Genomic DNA, 21,194 nt, shown 5'->3' with positions numbered 1-21,194 from the left:
GAAGGACTGGGGTTTCTTTTGGGCAAGGAGGGCCTCCAGATCAGGGAAGGGAGAGCCCCAGGAGGAGACAGAGAGCCTGGCCCAGGTGTGTAGGGACAAGTGTGCTGGTGCCCGATGGCGGAACACAGCAGGGACCAGCTCTGGTGCCTGGATGCCCCAAGGAACTCCTCAAACAGGTCTCAGCAAAAGCCAGCAAGTTTTCAGGGCTAGGTTGTAGGCGATAGGGGAATTGGAGAAGACAGAGGGCCTAGGGAGCTGGTCCTGGAACAAGCAGCTCTTGGGAGGATGGAGGGCTGATCCGACTGGCACTGTCCAGCCAGAAGAAAAATCCATGCCTGTCGTGGTCGGCACGACAAATCAACCAGTAAAAGTGAGGGCTAAGAGGATGGTGAAAAGAAATGAAGAGACAAAGAGATGGGGGCAGGAGGGACACTGAGCAGGAGGTTCAACAGTGCCGATTTTATTCCACCTCTTACAAACATTTATAAGGCAGACCACAATAGGAGGAGTAATACATCAGTCCCTAGTCAGATGACTGCAAGTTTCTATAACAAGTTTACATTAACTACAAGCAAAACCTCCTGATGCCAGGTAGTCTTGGCTAAAGCCATTAGCAAGATAATCTACCAGGGAGTGGGTTATGGGAGGTACAGGAACAACAAGGACCAACTAAGAATTCATGACCGGGACCACATTATTCCCTTCTGTAGGGAGAGCATGTGGGAAGTCACGTAGGCGAGCGCACGACACGTAGCGCAGACCCTTCCTCAGTGTTACTCAACTTTCCCATCCTTAACCCCTTGTCAAGCTGTCCGGACCTTGACGGAGACACAAGTCAGGGCCTGGTTTGATCCTCGACTCCAACCATGCCGTAGCCTCCAACACATGCCTCCGGCCGGCACACTGCCCTACTCTTCTTCCTCTGACTTCTTAGCCCTTGGAGCAGATATGATGTCAGATGTCTTCAGGTTTAGTCTGGCCTGAGGGGCAGAAACCTCGTCCTGCAGTCTTTAGGTAGGATCACAGGCTGGGGTGGGGGGTCAAATAGGAGGGGGGTTATCTGGAAAATCCCAAAGTCATGCTCACTGGGCATTCCCTCACCCTCTGTGTCGGGGAGGATTGAGGGAGCAACTCTCTGTCTGTCTGTCTGTCTGTCTCTCTTTCTCTCTCTCTCTCACACACACACCCTAGATAGACACACACACCCCCGTGTTACCTGGTAAGACTGAACCATAACTTGTCTAACCCTGCAGCTCACACTGGGCCTCACTTCCATCTGGGCTCCACGACGGAAAGCAGCTAGAAGGACACCAGGGACCACCTGACACTTTGTGACAGTCTGGCTGGACACAGGAACATTTCGAGGAATGTAAAAAATGGCCCACACCTGAGCTGCATCTCAAGCCACTGACTCAGCCACTCTGTACACAGGCCCAGGCCAGGCCGTATGCAAAATTCACCGTCATTTTAATGAGCAGTCAGATCTAATGGGACCCAAGGCTGGGTTACACTGTTTCACCGGGACCAGAGAGATCCTGGCTGGGAGCAGAACGGGGAGAGGGCCTTTGGGACCCCCTTCTGCCTGCAGAGCCCAGTGAAACATAACGTGTTTGTGACAGAAAAAGACTTCCCCAAACTCTACAGAGCACTACAGGTGGCCTCGCCCTCCCCGGACAGAAGGGGTGGGGGAAATTGCCAGAATTCCAAGAGACTCCTTCAAAACAACCAAGTGTCCTTGTCTCAGTGTTTCTACCCAGGAGAACTTGCTAGAGATGCAGGACCCTTTCTGAGAGCCTGAAGGAACAGTGCAAAGAGCCTGAAGAAGACGGCACCTTCGTGTGTCTGCCTCATTGTGACTTTTGCAATCGGCAATCTAGCCTGTCTTGCCGGACGGGCTGGAATAGCTTCATCAGAGACTTGTTTACTTGAATAGGATTATCTCAGGGAGGTCAGCATTATCTGTGTGCAATGTTGGGGCTTCTGAAAACCATGATGTTGATTAAAAATGAGACTCATTCTGCAGGTAACACATATGACACGATGCACACCAATCCTTTGAATGGTGGATTTCCTCCTTGCGGAATTCCCCGGAGGGGTGCGAGGTGGGGTGCTGGGAGCTGGCACACAGGCTGGCACAAGTGGGAGCAGGCTTGGCTTCCCAGGTTGCAGGCATATCCCAAGTCCTTTCCCTGTTGAGCCCAGGTTCTCCATGCTCTGGAGGGCCCCTTGGGATCACTATGTTTTGGCAAGTATACAAAACAGGACGCTGTCTCTTTAAGTAGTAGAGGCTGAGAAGCTCTCAGGCCACCATGACATATCCCAGCATTGGACCAGCCCCTGAATAAACTGGAAAGACTCCTGGTCTGGCTTCAGTTACAAGGAGCACCACCAGGGAACATCTCGGGGATCCTGGTTGCAAGCAGTGGGGCTTAGAGTCTGCCTGCCCATCTCTCCGTTGCCCTGTGGGGAGGGCCTTGCCTTGGCATCCCTTGTGTTTGACTGCAAAGAAATCCGCGTGGAGGAAGGGGTTACACCGTTTGGCCTGGTGAGTCTTCTTGGCAAACTGTCCCACTGGATAGTATGTGCTTATGCTTCTGGGAGAGCTGCCTGATCCCCCACCCGCTGCAAACCACGACTGGAAGGGATTGCAGTGGAGATGGTGCATTGTGTTGGAATTGACAGAAAATCAGAGGATGTTTTAAATCCCTGATGAGGAACTGGCTGTATACTCCGGCTGGGGAGGTGAGAAGGACTCTCTGAGAGCATCTAGAAAGACCAGCCCATCCAGATGTGAAGGGAGAAAGGGGACCCTATGCTATTTCCCTGATGGGAAACAGCTCTATACACACAGCTGGCAGGGAGACCTCAGGCTGGGAAGCAGGTCAGGGAGAAGTTTCCACCTGTAGCAAAGCACTGACTGGTCCTTGGGTAGGGCCAAGCCCCAGACAGTGTTTCCTTTTCTGCCCTGGGAGCCGGGCAGGCAGGAGGCAGGCGAGAGACAGTAAGGGCTGGACCAAAGGATTCAGGTTCAGATGCTCTGAAACCCACCACACGGTATTACCTGCTCATTGACTAAAATATTGGGTTCAGGGAAGAGGAAGGAAACACACCGTGCTTTACAATGTGTGTGCTTTTCTAGATGTATATACTTCATAAAAAAGGTTATTGGGAACAAAAAGAAAGGAAGAGAAAGAAAATCCTGAATTCAATATGCTAATATTTGTGAAGTGCTTAGAATAGTCCTCGGGACAAAGTGACCACATAAATGTTGGTTAAATAAATAAAAGAAAAGTCTGAATGGTATAAAGTGAGGCCATGATTCCTGGGGCACTGCTGACCTATAAAATGACCCAGGAGGAGAGAACACAGTGCTATTCCTCTGGTTGGTTTTTCTACTTGCATATGAACTTTAGACCTGTGGGATTTCTAAGCTATTTTAGCTTGGTGGAGGGGGGTGTGTGTCTGCCTTGCCTTGAGGGCTAAAGATGATATAATAATAACCATGGTGACAATTTACTGAGTCCTGGTCCCTATGTTCTAGGCATTATGCTAACTGCTTCACACACTTCATTCCTTTTACTCACCCCCATAAAATAGGCAGTACCAGATCTGCTTGGGGATGGGAAAACAGAAGCTCATCCAACTTCACCTACTGGCTCAAGTTCACAATCCTGAGTAATCAGGTTTGTCTGAGCCCAGAACCAGAGTCCCTAAGCATTGCCCCATACCCCCCTCTCCCAGGGCACGCGTAAAGTCCTGTTAAAGTTCCTGCCAGGTAATGGGTGTTGAGTGAAACTTTTACATGTTACCTTCTTTTTAGCCTCATAATATAAAAAATTTAAAAAAACCATTGTTTGAAGACTATTTCAGATAATGTACTTTTACTTAAAGATAAGAATATGCCATCAGCTACCCCAAGTAGCTACATTGAAAGAGTAAAGTCTTATGGAATCATTTGACTCATTTAGAGCGATAAGGTTTTATGACACAGGACACTAGCAGGAGCGTGTGTGCCTGTGGGTGTGAAAGGGTTGCATTAGTAAGCAAAGACATTTAGAATCCACATTAAGTCTCCTTGTTGGTGCATCAAGAGTGTCCCATGGGAGAGCCTCACTAGGGCCCACCTGTGCCACGCCCAGAAGGGCTAGCCTCTCTCCCTGTGACGCTGGGTGGACCACGTTCAGGCGACTATGAATCAGCGGATTTCCCTGGCTGTTCTTCCCCGACCTCCAATGGCCAACTCCCCACCCTATGGCCGGAACGCCAGCCGAGGCTGGGAGCCTGGCCAGGAGCTTACCCACTTGTGGTCTGGTTTTGCCCAGGTTAGGAGGAGTCAGACCCCCTTCCCACCGCACCGCCCCCATCCCGCACCCAGGGATGCTGTTCTGTAGACGGCGGGACTCTCCCTCCTCCCGCTAATTCTCACCCAAGCAGGGCCCGCCAGTGGGTCCCCCTGTGTCCTCGGAACCCGGCACATCACCTAAGTGCAGACACTGACAGCGCGGGCACGCGGGCGCGGGGCAGGTGTGCCCCGGTAAAATGCCAGGGCAGGTCAGGCGCGCCCGCACCCTAGAGGAGAGAGAGGCCTTCCAGCGCTTAAGTGCCTGCTCCCCCCTTCCTGGAGGAGAGGAATCCAGCCTTGGCCCCCAGCGTGGGCGCAGTCCGCCTGCGCGCGCCCAGAAGCCCAGCGCTGGGCACCGGCGGGGGCGACCTCGGGAGGGCTCTTCCCACGTGGCTGAGGGGGCGGAGGGACCAGTTTATTGGCCAGCACTTGGTTCCAGGAACTCGGGGAGCCAGAGGAAGCGGAGGTGAGAACGCTCAGCTGCCGCCTAGTTGCGAGTAAAAGTCGCAGCGGTTTTGCAGGGATCGACTTTCTCCTGGGGCGGGTTGAAGGCCGAGTAACTGTCTTCTGCCTGCCCTCCCTCCCTCCTGCCCTCTCTCCTCCCTGAGGCCCGCCCCCCTGCACACGCTGACCCAGGGACACACCCTACTGCAGCGACGCAGACAGGGCGTTGTTCCCGTTAAAGGGGAACGCCGGGAGCCTCCCTCCGGCCCCTCGCTTCGCGCGCGCAGCCCCGCAGCGCAGCTGTCTTTGGGGACGCCAGCAGCCGAGCAAACGCACCGAGAGTTTGTGCCGGAGGCCACTTTGAGGATCAGGGACAGCCATCCCCTTTGGGCTGTAAGTGCTTTGGTAGGGGAAAGTGGATGAGATGAAGGAGAAACGTGGGCTTCTTATGTCGATGGTGCCAGAAGGCGCGGAGCAGGCGCGGGCTTTGGGCTGGTCGGGTCTTCGAGCTGTCTTTCCAAGCTCAGACAGACAGACACGTCTCACGGTCTGTCTTGCATAGTTCTTACGGGACTTGCAGGGATACGGCGTGGCCTGCCTTATGGTACATAAATCATAAGGGGCCGAGTGTTGGTGTCCGGAATGTGGGGCAGGGACTGAGCAGCTTTCGTCTCGCTGGAGAAGCGCCTACTTGGGGACTCATTGGAAAATTGGTCCCTGCGGTGGACACCTTGGGGGAGGTCTGCTGGATCCCTGTGGTCCCCCAATTTCTAGCCACATACCTCTTTCCGATTAGCCTTCTCTGCCCCTCCCTGGCTCTAGGAGCCACTGGATTTAATTTAAACCTTCTGGGAGACATCGGGAAACCGGGCTTTCTTCTTCCCGGACATTCCAGGGCTCTTTTGAATGTATTGCTAACGGAGCGCAGCGGAGGGGCCTGGTTCTCTGGGTACTTTAAAAACGGAGTTATTGAAATGTCGTCTCTCTGGCCCAAGGCCCTGTGCTGAAACGGTCCCCCCAAGTGCAGCAGGGTTTTCACAGCCATACGTATCCTCTAACGGGTCACCCGGGTCTTCCGTTCCCCAAGGTCTGTAAAAATGAGGGACTAGGACCGCACAACTGCTCCGAGAAGATGTCCTGCCAGCTCTGGTAGGCTGCGGTTCTACTGGGACTCAACCCTGCGTCCTCCGCCTCTCCCTCCCACCGGACGTCTGGCCCCCTCCATGCAAGCTCCTGGGCGCGCGTCCCGGAACGCAGAGGCTGGACCGGATTGCGTCTCGGCTGTGCGTGCCGGGGGCGCGGCCGGGACCCCGGCGATCGGGCAAGTGGCCAGCCCGGGAGCGCTGGGCCCGGCCCGCCGGGGCCAACTGGGGAAGCGCGCGGTGGGCGGGAAGCGCAGGGTCGGGCCACTCTCTGGGCCACTCTTTCCTGCCCACACTCCCCCGGTCTGCGCCTCCTCTCCGGAGCCGCCCGTGTCAATGCCAGGCGGAGCTGGGGCCAGGACGGCTCCCCAGCGCTGGCAGAAGCGGGTGGAAACTCGGAGACTAACGGAATGCGGAGCGCGCCGGGTCTGGGCAACCAGCTTCCCGCCGCGCGCTCTCCCTCACAGCGTGCCGCCAGTGTCCCCAGGCCTCCGGCAGAAATCTGGGCGCCTATCCCCTGACCCTCCACCTCCCCCTCCGTAGGAAAAGGGGCAGACTCTTCTTCTGTCCCCTTCCCTACGTGGGGTTGGGCTCGCAGGCAACCCCGAGTGGGTAGACATGTGCCGCGGCCTCCGCTCGTCCTTCGGGAAAAACCTCTCCTCCGGGGATGACTTAGACGTGCGTACCCCTTGTTTTGTTCCCAAAGCAAAGGGATTTTTTGTCGCAGGCAGGCCCCGCGGCTGCCGGGCGGGGATGCTGCGGTCGGCTGCTGCCCTCTCTCGGCCGGCCCCCGGGAGGCGTGCAGGCGCCCGGGCCGGGCCGGGCCGGGCGGGCGGGCGGGCGCGGTGCCAGCCCCCTGCATTCCGCCGGCGCTGGGACCCTCCCTCCGCGCGCTCCTCCTCCGTTGCTCGCTCGCGCCGGTTGGTTCGGCCTCACGTCCAGCCTCGGCTCTCTTTCCTGGCAGGCAGGAACTCCGCTGAGCCCAACTTGCCGCCACAATGCTCCTCCTGTTGCTGGGTATCATCGTCCTCCACGTCGCGGTGCTGGTGCTGCTGTTTGTCTCCACGATTGTCAGCGTGAGTGCCCGGCGGGCGGCGGGCGGCGGGCGGCGGGCGGCGGGCGGCGGGCGGGGCACCCCGAGCTCCCCTCCCCTCCTCACTCACGCCCTTCTCTACCCCCCACCCCTGTCCCACTCTTCCCCCCACCCATGTCCCAAGGCTCCGGCCTCCCCCGGGCGATGATTCCGGCCTGGCTCCCTCTAGTTCAGCGTAAAGTCTCAGACGTCCCCGCGGGGCGTTTTGCAGTTTCTGGCAATCCGCTCCCTTTCAGTTGTTTTGAGAAAACCGGAGCAGAGTCTGGGGTAGGAAGGAAGCAATCGTTGGTCCAGGTTAGCTGCGCAGGCCTCCGTGTATGCCAGATAATGTCGGTACAGAGCCAGAGTTCCCCGTCTTTCCTTTGATGAGGTTGCGTAGCATTTCCCCCCCATCCCTCGCTGTAGATTCATGGAGGAAGGAAGCAGAGTATTAATGAAGTTTTGTTTTTCTCCGCATGCCACAGGTCAGCTGGGCAGCTAAGTTCATAAAACACCCCTGGAGGACTGGATATTGGAAGGTTAACTTGGGCTCCTCCAAAAAAAGAATTCACAGTCCTGGGTCTGCTTTATGATGGGGACCCAGAGCCTTCCTCTATTAAGCCTCCAGTATAGGAACAGGTCATCAAGGTATAACTGATGTCACACACCCATCAGACATCTAGCACATTCGATTTGAGACTTCAGGCAGTGAGGTGACTGTGGCTTTAACTTCTTTAGGTAGGGGCAAAGTCCAGGCATGCGATTTTTTTTTTTCCCCTCTGGTTGAAAGGTTGAGAGAGAATTATGTCGGAAGGAGAAATATTGATGTTGGGGACTTGTGGGTTGTGCTATCATTTATAAGCGTCTTTACAATGTCTTAATTAATCTTGTTGGATTAGTAGGAATTATGGGTAAGGAGACAGTCTCGGAGGGGTGGTGGTTTTGGGGCTGCTGACACTCAGGAGATCAGGGAGGGGAGCTGGTTTGAATGTAGGTGTCCTGGGCTGAGTCCGAGCCTTCTTCTTCGATGGTACCTATTTCTGCACATACTAGCTCACACACATGTGCTACTTTTTTTTTAAATAACAAAGTGCTTTTCACTTGCAAACACTGCCCTCTGGCAGCACCATGTCTGAGCCAGCCCCCATCTCTCTCATCACCCCCCCCCCCCACCCCGCATGACTGTGGCCTCTGGCCAGGCGCAGTGGGCAGGGCAGGGGGCAGGCTAGATGTGGATGAGGCTGCTCTTGCCTTCCCTTGGTCTTCACCCTCCCCTTCCCTTCGCTCCTCCCCAGCTTGTCTGATTGATCATGTCTGGTTCTTCCTAGCAATGGGTCGTGGGCAATGGACATGCAACCGACCTGTGGCAGAACTGTAGCACCTCTTCCTCGGGCAACGTCCTCCACTGTTACTCATCATCCGCGAACGGTGAGACTGGGGTTTTGCTTGTCCAGATCTGCGGGTGCTGTGTTTCTCATCCAGACCTGGAAACACTTGTTCTTAGAAGACACAGCTCCAGCGTTTTTGCTGGGGTGGGGTGGAATACAATGGGGACCAAGAATCCAAGATTAAAGGAGAGAGACAGCAGTTTCCCTGACTAAGCCAAGACCCTGGTTATCGTTGTACATTATCTCTGCCTGGAAAGATGCCCTAGAGCTCCCCCTTATCACTTGATGTAATGCTCCTTGTAAACAAAATAACTCAGATACAGATAAGTTAGCTCAATGGCAAGACTTTAGGCTAACCCCATTGGGACTTTGGCCCCAACCAGCATCTTTGGTGGTTGCTGTCTCTATCCAGAAATGTCTTGCTTCTGCCTTTTTCAGTGATGGTCCCAAAGGTAGTTGTTGGTTCAGCATTTGGTCCTCCATTTACAAGACTGCTTTTCTAGGTTGTGGGTCTCACTCCTGCCATTTAGCATCAAAACCTTAGAGTGTTTCCTTGTGGCAAGATGGGGACTCCAAGCTATTTGCAGAATGCTAAATTTTGGGAGTGTCCTTAATCCAGAGGGTTGTGTCTCTCCTCTGTCCCCCCCTGTCGCTTGTGAGATATTTGAAACCAGGCGTACTTGGATTCAAGTGAAGGGGATAATTGGCTGCGAAACACCCACTAGACACCTTAAGTACTCAGAGAGAGCATTACAGGGGATCATGGAGTCCTGTGTCTGGATGTGGAGAGGCCAAGGTAAAGAGAGTGCATTCTTTTGGGCAGCTAGGCACTGTTTAGTGGCATCGTGGCCCCTGGAAGGGGCTGTAGTGCTTGGCTTTGAGGATATAGTGGGCGTGGCTTGGCACGGTCTCGTGTTTCAAAGGAGGTGCCCTCAGTCTGGAGAGGGACATCCTAGTAGGAGGGGCAGAGAGAGCTTTTTCCGACATCCTGGGTTTTAAAAGACCAGTGAAGTACGGCTCTCATTGCTGCTGAATGACTGTTCCTCATGATCCAGTTTCCCTGTTGAAGATGCTACAACTGATGAGAGAAACCAGTTTAGACCCAGGGCAATAAAGCAGGCAGTGAAGGAAGCCTTCGTTCTGGCTTTGCACAGTGCAGGTTCTTGGCTGGGCTTTGCGTCCTGTGGGCCCAGCACCCGATAATACCCAAGCTGTCGCCAAAGCATTACAAACCAAACATCTCCAACCTCCGTATAAAGAGAAAGTGCTAGAACCGTCATTTGGTAGTTTCTGTGGGGAGGCTAGGCGAGGAGTAGAAAACCCTGCTTTATGTTGTCACTTTCTTGGGTGGGGGGAGGGAAGAAAAGAAAGACCTCTGTCCTTACTGATGTGAGCAGCCCTGAATCTTTTCTCGGAGCGCATGAAAGATAGAGCATTGAAAACATCCCAGAGGGTGCACAGTGAGTTTGCAGGGTGAGTTGGCAACCAGGCAAATGGATGAAATACTCATGCGTGCCTGAGAATGTGGCCATAGCCCTGCTTGTCCCCAAAGCCACAGCATCCCTTGTCTACCCCCCTTCAGGGTCTGGCTCAAGTTCCCCGAAGCCTCAGGATGGGCGGTGCCTCGCTCGCTACTGACACCTGGTGGCCACAAGTGATGATGCGGCCCGAAAGGGTGGCTTTCCCCGAGGGGTGGGGCGTGTCCACAGGCGCCCTTCCCTGTGGTTGGCATGGAATCCTGGACTCTTAGATCCGGAAGGGGGCATAGGAGCAGCCGTCTAAATCGTGCTCAAACCGGGGAAAAGAGGGTCTTCACGTCAGGCCTGTTATCGGCCCTTTATGCTGCATCTGCCGCGGTTATAAATGGCTTTCTCCCAACTCAAAGAGGGACCAGTGTTACTTTCATTAGGACACCTTTCGTCTCTTAATTGGCTCTTTATGTGCCAAGCTTTTTCCTTGGGTTCATTGACAATGACTTTGGGGTCTCTCTTGTGGGCTCCAAATCCATGTGGTTGCTTTGCGGTAGGGGGGCTGGGGGGACACTGAAGCACGGGTTTTCTTCCACATCTGTCTTCTCCGATGTTTTGAGGGAATCTGGGGATGCCCTTAAGTAAGCTGGGGTTGTTTGGACTTGAGCTTCTTCTCTTTTCTGAATGTGTCTACATACCTTCTGGCTTCATCCTGAACCTGGCTGCAGGTGGAAGTGAAAGAGGCTTCCTGGGGCGGATGCCAACAGGACCTGGCATCCAATGCCTGGCATGGAATGCCTCCTGGGCCCAGAGAATACAAGGCCTCGGAAACTGGGGGCCTTGCCCTTGATGGTCCTGCGCCTCTTTGAGGATCCAGGGGTTACGTGTGCAGGGGTGAATCACTGTGAAGGCGGCAGAGGCCAGATGCCCAAGGAGTGGGGGCAGGCAGGCAGCGCCAGAGTTCAGGGGAGGAAGTGGAAGGGGAGTCTCATGTGGGAGGTGGGATTTGATCCATCCTCCAGAGGATGGGCAGGGTTTAAATAAATACAGGCAAGGAGGAGGATATTCCCTGTCCAGGCAATGACATGACCGTCAGCAAGGGGACAGCAATGCAGGGGATTTGTCGGATCAGTTGGCTAGCATTCTGGTTAGGATTAAGATTGACTGTACGTTACAGAGCATCTTCAAGGAGCAGTGGTTTAAATAAGATCGTTTATGGCACTTTATGAAATTGTCAGAGGCCCAGGCACTTTCTAGCTCCTTTCTTTGCCCTCTCTTTCATTTGGTTCTCATCCTCATGGACTAAAGGGCTGCTGGAGCTCCAGCCATCTAATCTATGCTTCAGACAGCAGAGTGGAGAAAAGAGGAGAAGAATGTGTGCCCTTCTCTTTTCATGAAGTATCTCCAGATGGATCACATACTTCTCTTTCTATCTTTTATAGGAACTTAGTCATGCAGCCACACCTAGTTAAGAAGGGAGACCGGGAATATAGTCATATTGGCCTCGTGGAATGCATGGCTTCCCAATTCCTAGAAATTTCATAGCAAGCATCTCCCGCTAAGCCTGGCTTGAAACACATCTCTCCAGGGCTTTGACCATCCTCCCCGCTCTGTACTCGGTCCTACTGTTTTACCATAGTTCTGCTGGGTCCTTTGCAGTTTCTGAGCAGACCTCCATTGTTTTAGGATTTTTCAAATATTTCATCTCTCCTCTGTCCTGGGTTCCATCCACCATCCTGCCTTTCTGACAGAGCCCCATGTCGGAAAGTGTATAACCCTTAGACTTCCCTCTGTTTCTCTCTGTCTCCAGTCATTAAGTCTTTAGACTTATTGTTTCATGATGTCTTTGGGATCTTTGTTTTTTTTCCAGCCTCCATCTCTTATGAAATCCAGACCTGCATAGCCAGCCATTTACCAGACATTTCCACAGGGATGTCTCAGAGGCACCCCTGAACTAGTCAGTCTGTACCTTCCTCCACCAAACCTACCTCTTTGACAGTTTCTAGGATTTTATTTTATTTTATTTTAAGATTTTATTTATTTATTTGACAGAGAGAAAGATCACAAGTAGGCAGAGAGGCAGGCAGAGAGAGAGGGGGAAGCAGGCTCCCCGCTGGGCAGAGAGCCCGATGCGGGCCTCGATCCCAGGACCCTGACATCATGACCTGAGCTGAAGGCAGAGGCTTAACTCACTGAGCCAGCCAGGCACCCCAGTTTCTAGGATTTTAGTGAACTTGGCTTGTGTCTGCAGCCGGCCTGGATGTGCTCCCTCCGTGCTCCTCATAGCACCCTTATAGCTCCCTCATAGCTACCCCCTGCCCGCCTCCCCTGCCCTGGCCACTGGCTATTCCCTTGAAGGTCATCATGCCTCCAGGACTTATCAGGGCCACAGAGGAGGCCCCCAAACACTTCACCTTGCTTGTTTCTTTGTAACTAAGTTTTCACATTGACTCCAGGGTGATAATTTTAAAAATACAAAGCCATGCCTATGACTCTGGATTTGAAGAATTTCAGAGTCCTCTCCTTGGTCTTAATCCTCAGATGGAGATCTTTCCCCAATATCATAGGAACCTACCTGAATGATCTATTCCCGTGAAACCTCACTGCTTATTTATTTCTTCTTCTCATCTTGGAACTTTCTTGATCATAAACTTCCCATCTCAGGTCTCTCCCTTTCTCCCCTCCTCTGTTCTTTGTGTACAGCTACTCCATGGGTGCCTGTCCTCTACCAGATACCACTGTAGACACTAAGGATGTCAGAGTGAACAAGAGCCTGCATTTTACTGGGTGAAATGAACAGCCAAGGAACTTGGATAATTTGGGGCAGGGAAGGGAACTATAAAGAGAACGAAACAGACTAATGTGTCATGAGGGATTGGGGTGGGGAAGGGAGCCTCTTGCAGGAGTGACCTCTTGGGGATGACCAGGAGTTAGCCGTATGAGCATCTGGAGAAGGTTCCAGGCAGAGGGGCCAACCAGCGCAGGCTCTCTGGGCAAGGAAGGGGCCTGGCAGCATTGAGGGACAGAGGGCAGACGAAGTAGCGGGAAGACAGAGGCGAGGGGTAGAACAGCATGCTGGCCTGTAGCTCATTCCAGAGCCTAGTAAGCAGTTTGGTACATTCGGGTGCATTTCTACCTTTTACTGTCCATTTAGACCTGCTGTGTTTTACATGCATCTTGGTCCATTTTTTTCCAAGTTGGAGCAGCAGTCCAGATCATCTGTAAGGCAGAACACATCAGAAACTTTGCATGGTAGAAAAGCACCGATGCATGTCTGGCCATTGTCCCGAGACATGAGATTCTTACTCAACGTCTCTTTCTTTTCCTCTGCTGCTTTGCCTATTCCTCATTGAGATCTTTTACTTTCACACGAAATCCCATAGGGATCTACCCATTTCCCATCTAATTTTCAAAACGGCTATAAATGTTATTTCCTGGTAGAAAATTGGGATCTAGTAACAAATAGGTTCTTTCTGCTTTGAGTAAGAAAGCGGAACCTCGCGGTGAGGCAGGCAGGGCCCTTGGGGGTGGCGTCCGTATAAGCGACATCCATCCAGAGACAGAGCCTTGGTTTTCAAATTAATGAGATCTGAGCAGCTCCGGCTGGGATCTGGGGAGCAGGGGCGATGCACCAACCTTCTCCCCAAGTCCCGAAGGCGCCTGTCTCCTTGGAGCCCTTACGCCATGCATGAGTTTAAAATCTACTGACCCAGAAAGTTTGGCAAAATATGTCTTGCACTGACCGAACTAATGCTTTTTGTTTTGAATACTCCATATTCTGCACATTTTAGGTCCCAATGCACACAGGCATTCTCCCAACACTTTGTTTTATCTGCGTGGACCTGGTGGGTAGCAGAATGAATCAGAGTTCTGGAGTCAGGCTACAGGCTGCTTGGGGCTCCGGGAGCTGGAAGGGCTCAGACCTGACCTTTCCTGCCCTTTGCTTGGCTGGCTCTTCATTGGTTGCAGAGACATGATCTTTCCTAAAACCCATCCCCCATGCCCTGCCCCCACTTAAAAAGTCCTTTGTCTCAGAATGGAGCTGACCATCCGGAGGTGTTAGGCACATAAAACATATGCATTCTTGAATTCTTTTCGTTTCGTTCTGAACACAAAAGTGTGATGGAAAAAACCGGGCTCTCCTCCAGTCTGTCCCCAGAACACCCGGGGCCACCTCGGTGGTCACTTGTCTGTGTCTTCCCTGATTACAGATTTCTCTCTCTCTCTCTCTCTTTTACATTCATTTGGTGGCCTTCTCATTTCGGCAAGGGCATCAGACCATTTCCTTGTCTGTGGCTCAGCTCTTGGTCAGTTTGGAGAGAACACAGGAGACCTTCTGCATTTATGGGTTCATGTTTTGCAATTTAAAATCTTCCCGGCTCTCTGGGCCAACCCACAATCTCTGCCCAAGTAATGGCTCTTGATTTTACAGGACCCTGTGGGTTGCTGAGGCCCTGGCAGGCAAGGGAGGGGCAAGGGAGGGGATGCGGTGTCAGAATGCTAATGTTTCAAGCCTCGAAGTTTCTCATCAGACGCCAACGTCTAGGAGTTCGCCCTGCATGCTTGTTCAAATCTGGGTCTGAACCACATGGCCCTTGAGGCTCACGGTCTTTGCTCTTTCAGAAATTTAAATTGCATTTTCAGGATCCAGCAGAGTCAAGAAAGCATCTCTTGTATTTCAGGAGCAGGGATTGGCCGTAATGGGGCCTGAGGTTGTGGGTGTTGGTTTTCAGGGCCCGAGAGAGGGATGTCTGGCACAAAGCCTCCTGGGTGTGTTGTCGTGGACACACACATAGACTCCCAATGTTGGCAGGGACCTGGGAGGTCATCAAGTCCATCCCTCTTTCCCGCTGCACCTTGCTTCAGACACCTTTCTGCTACACCCATCCCATGTTCATCCTACCAGTGACGGGGACCTCACTACCTTTCAAGAGAACCTCTTTCATTTTTTTTTTTTTAAGATTTTATTTATTTATTTGACAGACAGAGATTACAAATAGACAGAGAGGCAGACAGAGAGGAAGGGAAGCAGGCTCCCCACTGAGCAGAGAGCCCTATGTGGGGCTCGATCCCAGGACACTGGGATCATGACCTGAGCTGAAGGCAGAGGCTTTACCCCACTGAGCCACCCAGGCGCCCCTCCCTCTTTCATTTTTAAAGAGCTAACAGTACAGTCCCTTTCATTTATATTCCTCAAATATGTTGAGCACATCCACAAACTGACCCCGTAGAGCTGAACAAGAAGGACTGAGTCTCTGCTCTAGTGGGGCTCACGGTGACTTTTAGGGGGACACCCAGAGTATACTCAAGGGCAGAGAGAGGAAAGGATTCTGAAGGAGACAGAATGATGACATAGAAAATCGCCAGGTTCGGGGGAACTGGTTACGGTTTTGTGGCTGGAGACAGGAGGGACTGGTCATGGGAAGAACCACAGGAAGAATATTCCAGGAGGTAATGGAAAGAGGCCAGTGTTGGCTGAGTGTGCTGACTGGAGGAGTAGGGGGTGGGGGGTGAGGCAGGAGAGGGGAGGCAGGAAGAAAGGCACAGGGTCTAGAGCTGAGTGTTGGGATATCCCAGTGATTAAACGGGGTACGGGAAGGAGTTAGCCAAAGGGACTGGGAAAGAGTGGCCAGTGATACAGGAGGGGGAGCCGTGAGTCATTGTCATAAGTGGTGTCGCTGTTAGACCCAAGTCTGTCCCCTCTTAGGTCTGCTCATTTCCGACAGTTTCCTTCCTGCCTGATGGGCTGGACTGGGGTTTGGCCAGCTTGCCTGGTTTAAACTTCTGAAGCGTCCCTAGGCTGACTTCAAATATTCAGAGACCCCAGTTTTGTCTTCGAGGCTCTCTGCTTGTCTGGGTGGTGCCTCCTTCCTTCCATGGCTTCTCCCGGACTGGCTAGATTCCTCAGAAATCCCAGCTATGTCACGTTCTGCCTCTAGAGAGAGGGCACGAGCCGCTTCCTACCCCTCGGAACCTGGGGTGGTGGTTTGACTACCACGTGGATGAACGGAGAATGGGGACCTTGTTACCATGGGGATCTCGTTACCTTGCCACACCAGTCTTGCTTCTCCCTCCCTAGCTGCGGTGACTTCGAAAGCTAAAGAAAGCTAAAGAAAGCAGGCTCGTTTAATTCATCAGATTTCAAACGTATTGTTCAACCTCTCAGTATCCTCTGTGTGTTGTGGTGGAAAGCCCAGTGCAGTAGACCTCAGGACTCCTTGCTTTTTTTTTTTTTTTGCCCTGGGCCTGCCTCTAATGAACTGAGAACCTGGGACGGTGTCTGGGTTGCCTAGCAGCGCGAGCATGGAGATCAGGCCTTGAGTTGGCACCTACCACATCAGGCCCTGAGTGGGGGTGGCCTCTGAGACGGGCCTTGGAAATTAGGTAGAATGTCAGTAGCTGGGCAGGGGAGAGTAGGATGTTGTGCTAGGGGAAGGGAAGGGGTGGTGGTTACTGTGCCTGGCGGGGTTACTGTGCCCACTCTAGGTCTTAATCACCACGATGCTTGGCTTTTCTGAAAATAATTCCAGGATTGAAAGGAGAGGGGGCTTCTGGTGATTATTATGTGGAAAATGCCTTTCAAACCCAAAGATCCCGAGAATAACGCAGCCATTCCCACTCATCCTCTGTGCTCTCTTGGATAATACAGTTCATAAACAATGCCTTTCGGTCCTCGAAGGCCATTTTTCTGGCCAAACCCAGTGTTCCAAGGGGCCTCTTCTTCTTCTTCTTCTTCTTCTTTTTTAAAGATTTTATTTATTTCCAAGAGGCCTGTTCTTAAAAAAAGAAAAAAAAAAAGGTTTTCTGTTGAGTCAGTTTGAAAAACACGAAAATTCTAAAGTTAAGAAGGCTTCTCATATGGCAAGAATTCCTTTCCCCTTTACTGTGTTTCATTACACGTTATAATTAACATCCAAGGAAGGAGGTTAATGGACTTGACCGTGGAACCCATCTCCTCTCTTTTTGTTTTTTTGGGTCCCGTAACAATTCTTTGAGAAACACGGCCTAGCCTAACCTGATCCTCTGGTTTCTAGCGTTTTCCAACCGGAAAATAAGGGAAGCCTCCAACAGCTTCCTATTTTCAGGTACTTTCTGTGCTGTATTATATTCCCCTTTCAAGCCCCAGGATTAGTCAGCAGAATAAGACTTTTTTGGTGTCAAACCACAGATGCAGGTTAGGCTCTGAAAGTCTCCTCCTTGCGTCTATGACTAAGCCTGTTAATCAGGAGTACGGTTAATTCAGATTTAGCTGAAACACCTTGATCTGCATTTTCTTTCTGTGGATTTTGCTCTGGTTAACATGCCCCCTTCCATGACTATGTGTTGGATAATTTTTCTCCCTGGTGGCCTTCCTCGTCTCTGTGAGCTCCAGGCGGCTGTCTGTGGGCTGAGAGCCTACGCTCAGCTTGCTTCCAGCCTGAGACCTGAACGTCCTTTCAAAGCCGTTGGCTGGTCTGAATGGGGATAAAACTGAAACCTCCCCACCCACCGGGGTGGGGGACCCAGGCTGGGCTCTGCACGTGCTCCGGCTGGTGGGCAAAGCCCAAGGGCAAAAAGCCACATTGTTGAGGATGGAGGCCTCTTGGCAGGTCACCTATTCCTGGAATGCCACGTAAGGGAAATGGCACTGTGATGGTAGGGGAATGGGGAGGTTCGAGGGTGGGGAGCCAAGCCTTGTTGAACCTGTGTGTTTTTGTTTTTTTTTAAATTATCATCATTATTATTATTTTTGGTCACATGCTTTTATTATTTTCAGTCACATGCTTTTGAAAGCAGCCCAGTGTTATGCACCTGTGCAATCCCATCGATCTCTTGGAGTTGGGACTCATCCCCTCTGATGGCCTCTTTCTTCGAGGCTTTCTTCTCTCCTGGCCTCCCCGATGTCTGCGGTGACTTTCCCGCCCCTGTCCTTCCTCTCCCTTCCAAGAAAACCGGTTCTTTTGTTGGCAGAGTCAGAAAGCTTTTAGGAGTCGCTCAGAGCCCAGCGGGACTCCCTGCGGGGCAAGGAGGATGGGAGGGGCAGGTGGCTCTGTGTCCACGATGAAGGACGCGGAAGGTCCCGGATGCTCTGGTACATTTCAAAGTGCTTCATCCTCTCTTAGCCCATAACCCACTGGACTGCAGGCCCCGGGGCTAAGAATACAGCTGTGGGGGCAGATGTCCTTCCTTTACCGCTTAGCTGCCACGGCAGCAGGAATCTGACCTTGATCATTGGGTAACTCAAGCTTGCCCTCATCTGCCAGGGGAGCTGGGTCTGCCTGCACCCGCGGCCCACGTCAGAGAGCTGTCAGCACCTCCTGGACCTGGCAATCTCATTAAAACCACGCCTGCAGAGAGTTTCAGGGCTTTTAATTCCTAGGCTCTGCACCAAGGTTGGAGATGAAAACGTTGCCAGGGGGAATTCCACAAGTATTCACCCAGGTGTCCACTTGGGGCCAGCCACTGCACTGGGCCTGGAGGATGACCGGGGGTACTCATTACTGGCTCAGCGAGTGATCGGAAATTTGCAGTTGGAGAGACAGCGTCGTCCTGCCCTGGGGCTCGGGTAGGAGCTCAGATTTGCCCCTTGGAGTGTTGGGTGTCATGTGAAGTTTGCTTCCTATAAAACAGGTTTGTCATTGAGAGCTCTGTCCCTTACATCCGTTGTCTCTCTACCCTTAATAATGACGTCCCATACATCTGACTTGCTTTGCAACAGCAGAGGTTGGCCACTGCACCCTGCAGGCCGAGTCTGGCCCAGGGCCTGATTTTGTAAGTCAGGTGTTACTGGATGAGAGGCCCTGCCCGTTCATTTACATAGTGACTGAGACCAATTTTGTGCTAAGATGCCAAAACTGAGTATGGCCCCGGAGACCCTACCTTTGGCCTGCAAAGCCTAAAAAAGTCACAGTCTGCCTCTTTCCAGATAATTTGCAAATACTGGCAAATGCATTTGGAGTTCTGGTTGGTCCCCTAGTCATATAGCTTGTGGGAACATTATGGTCCCCATTTTTCATTACCAGAGTGACCCAGCCAGAGGTACCCCAGAAACCGTACCCTGGAACAGTCCGTACATGATTATTTGCCCTCGTCCTCCACATCAGCTTTTTAAACGGGGGGGCTCGTATCATCCCTGGGCAGAGCTTTCCTATCAGTTCTCTTGATCATTGCGGTAGCCCTGCAAGATAGTTGGTGTGTCATGTCAGAGAAGAGAAATCCAAGGCCAAAACATGGTAACTGAGAAGTGAAGCCGGTGGTCAGCAGAAGGGGGTGGCAGAGCCATCTCCTGGGCTGCCCAGCAGTCGGGCTTGGCGCGTCCTCATACAGGATCAAACACCTGCCATGCCCCGAGTGGGGATTCCTGCTCTCCTGCTCGAGTCCCATCCGGATGAAGGATTCTGGATCCGGAGAAATGTCCTCCGCACTTCCAAATCTCCTCAGGACATGGTGGGCTTCCTTCTGAATAATCCCATACACCTTCAGCCAGCCTGTCAGGGCTGGAATGGAGGCTGCTCCCTGCTGGCCCCGTTGGCTCTCTCCCCAGCTCCCCATCTGAGAGCATCCGAGGGAAGAAGTCCCTTTACTCTCTGCAGGTGGAAGACCAGTCCTGTCCAGTTTCCAAGTGTTCTTTGAGTTTTGGATACTGTCTTGTGGCCTGCTGTGCTGCTTTGCCTTGGGATCTTTTAAGTTAGTTTTAATTATTTAAATGTTACAGGAAAGTATTCTCCTTATTAAAAATAAATCTGACGGTGCAGATTTGGTCTTTGAGCAGAGACCAAACTCTCCTCCATTCTAGCTTCAGATCTTGAGGGTGGCCGTGGGTATCAGTTGGCGTGGCTTTGGCTCTTTTTCCAGCGAACACACACCCCCCCCACACACACACCCCTATTTATAAAGCTTTTTTGGTGTGTATTTCCATAATGACATCACGTTGTGTGGACACCTTTGTCCTTTCGATGTCTCGGAGATCTAACTCATGACTCTAGTGGTTGCAAAAGTATTCCATTGGAGGGATTGACCCTAATTTATTAACACTCATGGGAGTGATGGTATAGTGAACAATCCCATTCATGTCTCTTTGGGGTATGTTTAAGTATTTATCCACAGTGTAGTGATTAAATGGTGGAGTCCTGTTATTGGCATCTAACAATTTAAATATATTCTGCCAAATTGCCAGTCACAGAAGGTTGATTATATTATCATTCATCTGAATGTTCAGGGGTATCTCATACATGTACTCGGTTGACCTTAAGAACCTTTTTGATTTTTGCCAGTTTGATAGATAAACTTTGGCATCACATTCCTTGTGAATTTTCCTTGCATTTTCTTGGATATTAATGAGGTTGAACACCATTACATATGTTTATTGGCTATTTTTTTTTTAAGATTGTATTTATTTATTTGACAGAGATCACAAGTAGGCAGAGAGGCAGGCGGAGAGAGAGAAGGGGAAGCAGGCTCCCTAGCGAGCAGAGAGCCCGATGCGGGGCTCAATCCCAGGACCCTGAGATCATGACCTGAGCCAAAGGCAGACCCTTAACTGACTGAGCCACCCAGGTGCCCCTCAGATAAGTTTTTAAAGCATTTGACAAGTTCCAGTTGGGATATATTTCAGGTGTGCATTGAATTTGTACATTATGTTGGGAGAAAGTGGCATCTTTAAGACTTCGAGTGTTTCTATCTGGGAAGATAGTATGTTTCTATGTCTTTAGCACTTCTTTTATGTGCTTTAATAAAATTTGTCTGCCTTTTTGAGCCCCCCACCAAAGAATATGAGTCTTTAATTAATTGTATTTTTGTCCTTAAATTTTATTAACAATTGCTCTCCTCAGTAATGAGTCAGTTCATTTTGGATTCATTTAATTATTTCTTTTTTAACTTCTTAAGTGGAAAGTTTAGTTCATTCTTTGCCAGTATTTGTGATTTTTAGTAAATGCTCCAAGGGCGTGCATTTTCCACTGAGTACGGCTTGGACCACTGCCCACTGATTTGACATTTACTACTCTCTCAATCCCAATCCCTGCTGAGCAGAGTTTTAGTTTTCATCTTGATTTCTTTGTCCAAATACTATTTTTAAATTTCCAATCTTATTTTCGTCAATTTGTTTTTCATTCCTACTTTCTCTTTGCCTCAGTTTTTGCCTGTATCACTTTTGCTTCCTTTGAGATTCATGGAGATTTACTTGTCACCTAATACATAATGTTTAAGACTGTTCCTTGTACATTTAAAAAATAATTCGTGGTCTTTGTTATATGGACACGAATTTTCTGTATAGCTACTAAGTTGAAATGGTTAATTCTGTTACCAGTAATCTCTCTGCTCTGTGTTTTTTTCAGTTACTTGATTTGTTTATCCTGA

At 51.3% G+C, this 21,194-nt stretch overlaps 1 protein-coding gene across 3 annotated transcripts in view; it reads left to right on the top strand.

Annotated features, from left to right (window-relative positions):
- Positions 1–2,358: 2,358 nt before the first annotated feature.
- Positions 2,359–21,194, top strand: part of PMP22 (peripheral myelin protein 22) — a 30,505-nt gene continuing 11,669 nt past the window's right edge. Inside the window, exons 1-3 of one of the 3 annotated variants that reach the window (XM_044249141.1) lie at positions 2,359–2,545; positions 6,893–7,004; positions 8,329–8,428. In XM_044249141.1, coding sequence (XP_044105076.1) covers positions 6,927–7,004; positions 8,329–8,428 — 178 coding nt within the window. In that variant the 5' untranslated portion in view covers positions 2,359–2,545; positions 6,893–6,926. Of the gene's footprint in view, positions 2,546–4,809; positions 5,180–6,537; positions 6,607–6,892; positions 7,005–8,328; positions 8,429–21,194 lie in introns of those variants that run through there. The other 2 variants (XM_044249140.1, XM_044249142.1) reach the window with 2 other exon arrangements.

This window comes from Neovison vison, chromosome 5 (genome assembly GCF_020171115.1).
Source record: "Neovison vison isolate M4711 chromosome 5, ASM_NN_V1, whole genome shotgun sequence".
Taxonomy (NCBI): domain Eukaryota; kingdom Metazoa; phylum Chordata; class Mammalia; order Carnivora; family Mustelidae; genus Neogale; species Neogale vison.
The sequence above is the reverse complement of the archived record's forward strand: the minus strand, read 5'-3'. Positions and strand labels throughout refer to the sequence as shown.